We start from the raw sequence: 11,143 nt of genomic DNA, 5'->3' as shown, positions 1-11,143 counted from the left end.
CTGGGCTCTGCTTTTTTCAGCAACTACTTTCTAGATTTTCTCTGCATGCCTTTTCTGCGACGAGCGCCACCGATGTGCCACCGAACGAGAGCCTGAACTGAAACTGATTCGGGATAGCACACAGCACACATTTTGTTGAATGAGTAGGTGAATGAGTGCTGCCCCAACTCGCTGGGGCGACACTGAGTGCTCCTGCGCAAGCGCCTCAATTCCAGCGAGTGCCATTTTGGGGTCCATTGTGAACGGTTCGGCCACTGCCATCGCGAATTTCGTCCTTACAGGTGGCGCCACTCTTCGATAGATACGACGCGGTTTTTCTAAACGATGTACCTAGTTTCGAAACGTAGCTAATGGGTTAAGTTGACATCTCTATGGATATACTCTAAATATATGTTTTGATCAAGCCAAAAATACATTAATTCAGTGAAGGAAAATGTGGTAGAACTACTGATAAGGTGGCTAAAGGATCTAGAGGCACCATTTTATCCGATCAGTAAAATTATGAACAATTTAGCCGATCGTTGTATCCCCTTTAAGTTTAGGTTAATTGTTGGTTACTCATAAGACTTAATAATATTATTAATATTTCTGATCCCAATGCCCAAAGCCAGCATACTTTCCTCAATGACTTCATAACAATTGCTCTCTGGAAGACGTATAGCAAGTGATAAAAGGACCACGTCCCCTAAGTCTAATTGAGTAATTGCAGTCACACATAAGACCGGACGCCATTTCCTTCATTCCACAGTCATTAGGCCATATTCCGGTGCCTCGAAATCCCGCCCAGACCTTAGTAGTTAGCATCTCAGCGAGTGGGGTAAGTAACCAAACCAATTGGGTGTGACCAGCAGGTGACCATGCCCGTTTAACTAACCACTTGCATGTTGTCCTTTGTTGGGGGAGGACTGTCCTGGTCCCGCGGTTCCCCGCAGTTGCGCCCCCGATCCTTGCGGTATGTAAAGTGAGTGGGTCTTTATCCTGAGGCATGCGGCACCGCACCCAGTTTCTTGGACTCGAGTCGAGTTTGTTGTCATTTTCGCATTCATATCCACAATGAACCAGGGACGGATTTTTACAAAGGAGGTTGAGTTTAAAACAGATAAACAGATATGAAGAAACTTAATAGCACACTACCTATACTATAAAATCAAAACTATTGAAATCGGGAAATGGTTTCATCGTTTTTTCTAATATACTTCCTTTATAACATGATATTCAATGTTCTTAAGGACTAACCTTTAAATGATTCTCAACTAATGTCGCTGAGCACTAAGGTTTTCAAGATTCCTCCATCGGAAGCAATCCTGCCCTGTGTCTAGTAAAATATCTATCATTGCCTTTTCTAGTTTCAGGCTTCATTTGTCCACGGGAGGGGATGGCTCCTTTGTTTGTTATTTTACAAGTTAGCCATTTTCCGCCACATGGCTACACCCCGCGAATTATTTTCCAGAAGGAAGGGAGTGTGTGGGGCCGCGCCTCCCTTACCAACTTATTTGGTGGGCCAGGCCAGTTCGGACCAGTTCCTGGGCCAGCAGTAAGAACTGGATTGGCCAGGCAGCCGGACGTGTTTCGGGAGCAACTCCGCGGTTCCAGCACCTGACAGAGCTCACAAATCAAGCGGAAAATGGATGACGATTCGGATATCTTCGATGAAATGTGGCTGGAAAGTGTGGTCATAGCGGGCTTCCGAGTGTGGCACATTATCGCCGCCGTTCTGGGTGTCCTCCTCCTAATAAGTGAGTACATCATAGCTGATGCTTCGGTCTGGACCCGGTTTAATCGAATCCCTGGCGCAGTGATTATGGTATGCTGCTGCATTCGCTTCCGTATTCCGCGCACCAAGCAGGAAATCGAGGCGGACTACCAGCGCAAGCAGATCACAAAGAAGTTCCGCGAGAAGCTGCAGCAGATCAAGAACTCCGAAATGGACGACATGGACCTGCAGAAGGGTAAGAAAGTGGCTCCGCCATCTCATTACCCCCGCTCATACATACATACACACATACACACCGCGTAGAAGACCTGTGTACCAACTGCCCCACTTTCGCTGTCACCCTAATGCGAGCCAAGCCCTTTTCCTGTCTGGAGCTCCTCCTTCCCATCCTCACCATCCCGCCCATCCACCACCCACCTCCCACACGAGCTCACGCATTTGTATATACAAAATGATAAACGACTCCTCCAGCTGACTCCTCTTGTCGCACGCTAGTTACCTCACACTGAGAAAAATCGTATTTGAAGTCTGGAATATAGTTCTTGAATGTAAAGGGATTTCGTATAGAGATGTGCTAGTCAGCTGAAAATTTAAGTATCTAAATAATGTGTTAATTGTAGTAGTTTATGGCAGCACAACTATTCAAGATAATTTCAGATTATACATATGTACTTAGGTAAACCTCGCTTGTATGCCAATCCTTTCAATTTTCCAATCTTGAATTAAAACATGTTTTTAACATAACATAAGCTCAAAGTAATACTTTGCGATACAAGACTTCAATCTTCAGTTATGCCAACACCAGTAATCAACTTAAATTCGGCAGAAAAGCTTTTTTAATATTGTTTAGTATGGTGGTCAGTATCTTCTTGAGTTTTGGACTTGTTGCAGAAGATGTATGAGAACTGCTCCCAGGCTTGGAACGCTTTTTTCCCAGTGTTAAACGAATTACTCACTTATTCTATCCATCTCGCCCTGCCGCTTCTCTATCACAGCACTTGCTTATATCAAATTGGAACAGTACGATGATCCCTAGGGGCTCTGCAAATTCACCCGCACCCTGTAAAAACTATCGGAAGTACTTAAGCAGAAAACTCTCTATCGCAATGAACACTGCCACTGTAAGTAGCACATCTGAATCGTAACATTCGAAGCGCTCCTCAGTCCCAACTTAGTTTACCCAACCCTTTCTTTCAGTGTGTGCCCGCATCCAGAGCGACTATCTCAACTTCCAGGTCAGCATGGAGAGCATGAACGCGAAGCAGAATGTTAAGTTTAAGATCTAAGTGCCTGTTATAGTATTGTGCAGCGGAGATGGTATACCTAAGCAAAATATTAGTAACCTAATGTCTTAATTAATGCAATTAAAAGCTGATAAGCTAAAAAATAAAGTGTATTCGAGCGCCTGCAGCTAGCTAGAGATTAAAAGAGTGTCCTTTGTATTTTACATTGCAGTTTGATTTTCTCGTTTTTATTAATTCCGATTGCAGTATCAAAGGTTTGTTAATATTTGCAGTACGTTTTTAAATGCGCTTTCTACACATACAGGCTAATTGCGGGGATGAATCCTCCATTGCGACTATATAACAAGTTGGTGGCATCCCTTAGTCGTGTTGCTCGCTTTGACATGGTAGTTTTAGTTCTCATGTTGCACTTAAGTCTACGTTTATTGGTTTAAAATGCGGCTCAGCTGTGGCGCTGATTCGGCCTATGACTGTAACAAATTGGCGGAGACACGGATTTGACGATGACTCGACACAAACACACACAATTCATTTACTAACGCGTAACTATTAATTCTTTGTTCCTTATTTTGCTGAGCTTACATTTAGCCTTACGGTTCTGTTTGGAATACTTGGGTTTGTCTTGCAATCTGGTTTAGTTTATGTTGGATTCTCCAATCGGATATCGAATTTTAATACACAATTTATTTTTTGTATTCATATAAAAACAACTAAATATACTGAACACATCAATCGATGCGCTTGAAAGTTCTCCCCCTGCAAAAAGAGCACGAGTTAGTAAAAAGAAATCATTATGGAAAGTTCAATGCTCACGTTATAGTTTTCTTCTCCGTGTTTTTGGGCTCGGGCCTTGCACGATTTAGCACCTTGAGGAAATCCGAGGTTTTTGCCCGCATGCGCGAATGAATGTAAGCCTTTGAACACTGCTCAAAAATGGATACTTCAAATACATGACAGAGATTGAGCTGCATACAACACTTACCTTAATGTGGTAGTGCAAGTAATCTCGGAACATGTGAATTAAGTTAATGGTATTGTCCCTTGTTTCCTTGTTGGTATGTCGAGGGAAGAGTACTGCAAAAAACAAGTGTGAGTCGTTACTATTTTGGGTTTCTTTTGGATATATCTAAGTGCAAGTGAAATAGGTTCAACTTTAAGAAGTACTGTACACAAACACAAGTCATCTGCTATAATATGATTGATTATTCAGGATGCCGTTCGTCTACTTAATTAATATTGGAGCATTAGAGACACAGATTAAAGGAAGGTATATAAAATATGCCACTTTAACTCCATTGGGATTACATTAGCTGTGCACTATGCACCAAAGAAATCATCCAAGGTAATATGAAAATGCTTCGGATGATTCGATCGGATATATTGATTTTGGAGCATTGTAGACACGAAAACGATAGCATTGTTAACATGTAAACTTTGTCTCCATTTAAAAAGTCTGTCTGCGATATTGTTTTACTGTACACAAACACAAGTCATCTGCTATAATATGATTGATTAATCAGGATGCCGTTTGTCTACTTAATTAATATTGGAGCTTTAGAGACACAGGTTTAGGGTTAGTATTAAAAATGTGCCACTTTAACTCCATTCGAAATATACTGGCATTATTGTAACGAAAGAAATCATCCAAGGAAATATAAGACTGCTTTGGATAATTGGATCGGACATTGATTTTGGAGCATTGTAGACACAAAAACGGTAACATTGTTAACATGTAAACTTTGGCTCCACCAAATAATTCAGCTTGGGTATTCTGGGTTGGTGTTCTACTGTACACAAACACAAGTCATCTGCTATAATATGATGATTATGCAGGATGCCGTTCGGATATCATGTTGATATTGGAGCATTTGAGACACAAATCAAATTATAATTTAAAACATGCCACTTTGACTCCACACGTGACTTTAATGAATTATTGTGCACGGAAGTATTTATCATTGGATATTGGATATACTAGAATGTCCAAGATGATTTTAACGATACTATTTATATGGGAGCATTGTAGACATGGAAAAGACAAATGCACTTTAACGTGTAAACTTTGGCTCCATAACACATGGTTTACCATTCAACCTTCAACCTACCGAATGTGACATAGCCGATGTTATCGCCCACCCTGGCGTCCGTGTTGGCCAATTCCAATGGCGGTTCTCGGTGCGAAAAGAGCACTTGTGGCGCGGTGTGCGAGGCACGCCGACCTTCCCTCAATTCCTGCATAAATACTTTGCCGATAATGACATCGTCCTCGTCCCGGAAAATGGTACTGAAGACGACGGTGACACGATCTGGCTTGGCTTCCACATATCTGCGAATCGGATGTAGATTGTCAGCCCTTGGACGAACCAGAAAACACATTTTTCAGACTTACAAAGTCTCATCGTTGCGGTAGTTAATTACGGCACGTTTTTGGCCCTCTTCGCCCTGCTCCTGATAGTCGAAATACTTTTCAAAAACGGATGCGAAACAGTTGCGCTTCAGAAGTCCGATTCTCTTTGCGATTTGCTCGCAGTCCTCGGGAATCTCCTCCAGGTTGATAAGTACGGAAACATTGTAGCCTGCAATTAGACGAGAGTAATAAACTTCTCTAAATGCCGCACTTAGGCTCGAACATACCTTCTTCCGTGTCTGTAAGCAGACTGCCATATTCACGCTTCAGCAACTCGTCGGCTCCATGTTCTTGCAGCTGTTTGTAGAACTTCAGCGATATGCTGATCTGTTTCACAGCACAAGAGAGAAATCATTAATATCAGTTTTATCCCAAATGAGTAGTACGAGGTACACTCACCCGAACTTTTGTTTTATCGCCATTCACATTGGAAATGTGATAAAGCACGCCGTCGAAGTCTGCTATTCGTATGTCTATTGATTCAGGCTTCAGTCTGGAAAGAGAATTCAAAAGTAAATTCTCATTTATTTGCTTGCTTATTAGTCATGCTCCCCACACTCCACCATATCTTATAACAAAAACTTGTTTATACCCGATTATTTTTCCAAAAGAAACCAGCAACAATAAAATAATATTTTGTGTTTTCGAATAAATGAAGACATCCGTATGTAGCTATATTTGATCACTAACCCGATATCTCATTTGATTCATTTACATGAACTATATATAGTTTGCTTCTTACAAATAATTGAAATTAAGAGACTCACACTAAGTAGGAAATGTTTTGAAATATGCAACCTTAGAAAAGCACAAATATTTCGGAATAATGTACACGAACTCAAGTCATCTGTTGTGATATGAAGGATCAAACAGGATGCCGTTCGTCTGTATAGTTAGTATCGGAGCATTAGAGACACAAATTGGATAAAAGTTCCAAAATATGCCACTTTGGCTCCTAACTCGTAGTTTGCGATCTTAAAGGGCTTGTGCACGAACTCAAGTCATCTGATGTAATATTATTAATTACTCAGGATGCCGTTCGCCAACCAAGTTGATTTCGGAGTGTTTGAGACACAGGCAGGTTTAAATATCCTGAGAATGCCACTTTACCTCCACGACATACATATATATATATATATGTGCACGAATTAAATGCATCCACAGCAAAAATGTCGAATGCCAAGGATGATTTAAACGATCATTTGCTCTTGGAGCATTGTAGACACGAAAAAGATCTTATCCTTAGCATGTAAACTTTGTCTCCGGGGACTGGAGTTCTATGAAGGAGTGTAAAGCTATCAGGAGCTATTGTAGACGAACACAAGTCATCTGTTATAATATGCATAATTATTCAGGATGCCGTTCGTCTTTGCATTTGATATTGGAGCATTTGAGACACAAATAAAAAGTGTTTAAGTGTGCCACTTTGACTCCAATCCATTTCCATATGAGCGATGTGAACGAATGTATTTATCTGTGGAAATATAATTATATCCAAGATGATTTAGACGTTCAATTAATATTGGAGCATTGTAGACACGGAAAAGAAAAATTCTTTGGCATGTAAACTTTTTCTCCATATATGTAACTATTGAAGCATTTTGAAGTTGTGCACGAACACAAGTCGTCTGTCTTAATATTAGTAATTAAACAGGATGCCGTTCGCCTATCAAGTTGATATTGGAGCGATAGAGACACAGATCAAAGGAAATTTATAAAATATGCCACTTTAACTCCAGCCGAATATTTAATTAGTTATTGTGCAGTTGACAACCATCCTAGGCAATAAAATAAATCGAACAAGAAGATTAAAACGAACAGTTTATTTTGGAGCATTGTAGACACGAAAAAGAAGCCACGTCATCTTTAACGTGTAAACTTTGTCTCCCAAGGACTTACTGACCTATTAAATCTATTACTATTGTAATCGAACACAAGTCATCTGCTATAATATGATTAATTATCCAGGATGCCGTTCGTCCTTTCGTTTGATATTGGAGCATTTGAGACACAGATCAAATATTGTTTTTGAAAAATGCCACTTTGACTCCAAGGACTCAGTTTGCAATAATGTACACGAAAGTATTTATCTTAAGAAACATAAAGAATTCCCCAAGATGATTTAAGCGTTACAATTTATATCGGAGCTTTGAAGACACGGAAAATTAAGAATCTTTAGCATGTAAACTTTGTCTCCGCAGAATTCAGATATAAGGAGTAATATTGAAACTATTAGTTCTTATGTACACGAACACAAGTCATCTGCTATAATATGATTGATTATTCAGGATGCCGTTCGTCTTTTTGGTTTATTTTGGAACATTTGAGACACAAGAGGAGATTTTTTCTAAGTATGCCACTTTGGTTCCATAATTTATAACTTCTTGTCTTAATTTCTTGCATTACACTGCAATCTAATCGATAATACACTAATGGCATGATAACTATTAGTATATAAATACATTTATTTATGAGAGATCTTAGTCATTCGCTATCAAACACAAATACCTCATGCTGCTGTTAGTGCTGTTAGTACAATAAGCTATTTTACTAAGTAATTTTGTTAGAATGTAAAAAAAAAAGCCTTGCCTATTCTTTTTCTAAAATCGAAGATATTTAACTTTCATAATCTACTCCTTTAGTAACGTTTCCTGAATAATAATAACAATTTTGCGGATCTAGAACATATAAATACTAATATTTTCGATCATCAGATGCGTATGCGTTTGAATGCAAGTCAATGGATGAGTCAGTTTTGCAGATATTCAGCACAGATGATGCGAATAGCGAGTTGTAATGAATTAACTAATGCGCTGTCGACGTAAGGGGGCTGCACTGTACTTGGGTACGTGTGTGGGAGGGAGAGAGCTGCAGCGATGAGTGTTCCAAGGCTGGAACTACACCCAAATTTATTCCCGAGGAAAGAGAGAGCGAGAGGGGGCAACGAAACTGATAACAAAGCCGACTGGTGATAACAGAACGGTGGGGAATGCAGCATAAAAATCAAAATGGTGGAATGGAAATTGGGGAAACGGGACTGGAAGGCATTGACTTACCCAGCCTGGGCATTACGGTATTTGACCAGCAGCGTCTCCTCGATAATCCGATTATTGATTTCCAGCAGGATCATGGCGGCTGAAGTTAACTGTTATTTTAGTGTGCCAATTTCGATGACAAATTATATGACGTTGACTGCCGCTAATGGTGCTGCTGCTTGCTGCTTCTTCTTCTGCCGCTCCCTGCGCTCTTTCTGCGCTCCTCTGAGTGCGAGTAAGACGGTGCGCTGCTCCAACTCACCAATACTGGTGCATGACGGGCGTATTAATGAATCAACAACAAAAAATGGGCGCTGATGTCGGCTTTTTTGGTCCGTCACACACACAGGGACGCACTCTCGCCACACACACGGTCGAATTCCAATGCTCACGCACACAGCCGCAATCGCAGTTGTAAGAAAATCCACCTTATCCTCTTTTCGCACCTCCAATTTCCAATAGCCCAGTACTTGCAGCGCTGCCGATGCAGTGCTAAGTCGGTCTCAGACCGTAATACTTATCAAATTATAACAAAACGTGGGTGGAAAACGGGGAGCACGCTGCCGTATTTTCCTTGCTCACAGCGTTGCCAGGTAGCACAATAGAGATGGGACAGACTCACCGATGGAAATATTGAAGTATAGAGCTATCGACCACCAATGTTATCAGGTTACACAGATATTCATACCAATTGCTTTTGACAAACATAAAGAACATAAAAACATATATTTCTTTAAAATATATAAAATAAAATAGATTTTAAACGAAGTTGGTACACACAAGCTATAAATTTAAAAAATGTATTAAGACACATAAAAATCCCTTAAATAAGCAAACACATAAATATTTAATTTAACATTGTCATAATAACGGTGCTATAAAACAGAGAGGCACATTTTTTAAGCAGAATAACCTGGCAGCCCTTTTTTTCGATAGTCCATCGTCTATCGACTATCAATATTTCCCGCCAGGCTGCCGGATCGTCTAGAATAAATAAAAACAAATAATAGCGAAAATCAATGGACGACGGTGAGCTGATTAAATTGATAGAGAACCACCCGATCCTGTACGACAAGGACTGCGCGAGGAGCGTGAAGAATGCTGCGCAAAAGGACGCGGCCTGGAAGGCCATCTCCCAGAAGTTGGGAGCCTCGGAACGGGCGTGCATTACGCGCTGGAAGAGCATTCGCGATCGTTTCGGCAAGGAGTTTCGCCGTTTCCAGGAGCGTCCGGATGAGCCCACCTACTGGGACATGTTTCCGCGACTGCTCTTTCTCAAGGATCACTACAAACAGGGACTGGCTAGGAACGAGAGCCTCGACGGGATGCGTTTTGAGCCTAGGGAGCGGAAAAAGCGCACAAAAGTGGACATGGAGCAGGAGAGGCGTAGAAAGGACGAGGAGGAGGAGGACTCCCAGGATGACCTGCTGAACGAGCAGCTCATTGAGCTGGTCAAGTCTCACCCCGTGCTGTATGATCGTCACAAGATCAGAGTTTCAAAGAACCTAGCAGCGAAGAACGAAGCCTGGCGAGAGATCTCTGAAAACCTAAACGTGTCGGGTGAGCTCGAGGTTACCCTCTTGATCTGCAGCCCTTAATGTGCATAATTTTGAATAGAGGAACTTTGCTACAACCGCTGGAAGAAGCTGCGTGATCGTTTCGCGCGTGAATACCGCAGTCATCAGATCAACCAGTCCACGCCCATCACGTGGAGGTACTTCAACGAGCTTCTCTTTCTGGGCCGCCACTTCCGCAAAGGAGTGCCCCTGGTTTTGGAGAACATCAAGCGTCGTGGACGACCACCCAAAGCAGGAAATCCTTCGGGAAAGACCAGCAAGCAGCCGGAGGGAATGGTGATCTCCAGTGGGGAGCAAATCTGGGGCGCTGATTACCCCTACAGCACGGACAACGACGAGCTGGAGGATGATCTCGAGTTGGCCTACGATGAAGAGATTGAGATCCTATCGGAAGCGGAGCAGGCAACGCCCTACGACTTCATCCTCAGCGAAGCGACGGCACCGCAGGACTTGGAGCCACCACAGCAGCTCCAGGTGACCACCACCACGCCGGCCACCAGTGAGGAAATAATTCACACAATCGACAGGGTAAATCCCGTCGTAGAGGAGTCCATCTCTCTCACTGGGGACTCTTTACCGCCTGCCGCAATCTCCGACAAACTATTGACCACCGTGATTGCCAACATGGAGACCGTGCTTCAGCAATCGCGGGAGCTCCAGGCCCAGATTCACCACGAACAGGAGCAGGAGCGAGAACAGCGATCTACACCGCCTGCCAACAGCCTGCTTGCCAAGGCTCAGATGCTGCTGGACGGCCTGAGTCCGTTGGAGCGGGCGAATGCCGAGCGGAAGATCGTGCAGTTCCTGTGCCAGTGCCAAATCAAAGCCCTCGATGGTGAGGAGATCGAGGATGTGGCACCTTGTCAGGTTATTAACTGACATTAGAATGTTGTAGATATTAACATGTAGGTAAGCTGCAAAAGTATTTCGAGGAAGGGTTATTACATAAGTGTAAGCATTAAAATATCTGTAAATAAAGAAACTAATTAAATGTTGTGGCTCGAGAGGCATAAATGAAAACAAAATGTTTGAATATTTGTAGATAATTGTTTGAATTGCCAGTGCTGAAAAGCACTGAAATGCATAACCGCAACCATCGCCATCAAATGCTACTAGCCGCCAGATGGCGTTGAATTATTCAAATATTTCGGTTACGCGCAGTCAAA

The 11,143-nt window shown here is 42.1% G+C and overlaps 3 protein-coding genes across 5 annotated transcripts; 2 read left to right on the top strand and 1 right to left on the bottom strand.

The window, feature by feature from the left end:
* The first annotated feature begins 51 nt into the window (after positions 1-51).
* Positions 52-3,142, top strand: LOC6618149 (transmembrane inner ear expressed protein). 3 transcript variants are annotated; one of them, XR_004361962.1, is made up of 4 exons: positions 52-1,736; positions 1,797-1,949; positions 2,710-2,835; positions 2,890-2,973. XR_004361962.1 is itself a non-coding variant. In XM_002042394.2 (3 exons), exons 1-3 carry the CDS (start codon positions 1,625-1,627, stop codon positions 2,998-3,000), a joined length of 354 nt encoding a protein of 117 aa, XP_002042430.1. In that variant the 5' UTR covers positions 52-1,624; the 3' UTR covers positions 3,001-3,142. The 3 variants fall into 3 exon arrangements, 1 of the variants encoding a protein (XP_002042430.1); XR_004361961.1 differs by having other exon boundaries at positions 53-1,736; positions 2,912-3,001; XM_002042394.2 differs by lacking the exon at positions 2,710-2,835 and having other exon boundaries at positions 2,912-3,142.
* Positions 3,143-3,156: 14 nt separating this feature from the next.
* Positions 3,157-9,000, bottom strand: LOC6618132 (actin-related protein 2/3 complex subunit 2). Its single transcript, XM_002042393.2, has 8 exons — positions 8,422-9,000; positions 5,765-5,858; positions 5,593-5,692; positions 5,348-5,534; positions 5,064-5,284; positions 3,941-4,032; positions 3,772-3,881; positions 3,157-3,714 (listed from the first exon to the last, which is right to left on the bottom strand). Exons 1-8 carry the CDS (start codon positions 8,493-8,495, stop codon positions 3,687-3,689), a joined length of 906 nt encoding a protein of 301 aa, XP_002042429.1. The 5' UTR covers positions 8,496-9,000; the 3' UTR covers positions 3,157-3,686.
* Positions 9,001-9,164: 164 nt separating this feature from the next.
* LOC6618131 (transcription factor Adf-1) lies at positions 9,165-10,997 on the top strand. Its single transcript, XM_002042392.2, has 2 exons — positions 9,165-9,960; positions 10,018-10,997. The coding sequence occupies exons 1-2, from the start codon at positions 9,420-9,422 to the stop codon at positions 10,854-10,856; spliced, it is 1,380 nt and encodes a 459-aa protein (XP_002042428.1). The 5' UTR covers positions 9,165-9,419; the 3' UTR covers positions 10,857-10,997.
* The last annotated feature ends 146 nt before the right edge of the window (positions 10,998-11,143 follow it).

This window comes from Drosophila sechellia, chromosome 2L, assembly GCF_004382195.2.
Source record: "Drosophila sechellia strain sech25 chromosome 2L, ASM438219v1, whole genome shotgun sequence".
NCBI classification, from domain to species: Eukaryota; Metazoa; Arthropoda; class Insecta; order Diptera; family Drosophilidae; genus Drosophila; species Drosophila sechellia.
This window is presented reverse-complemented; position numbering and strand designations above follow the sequence as displayed.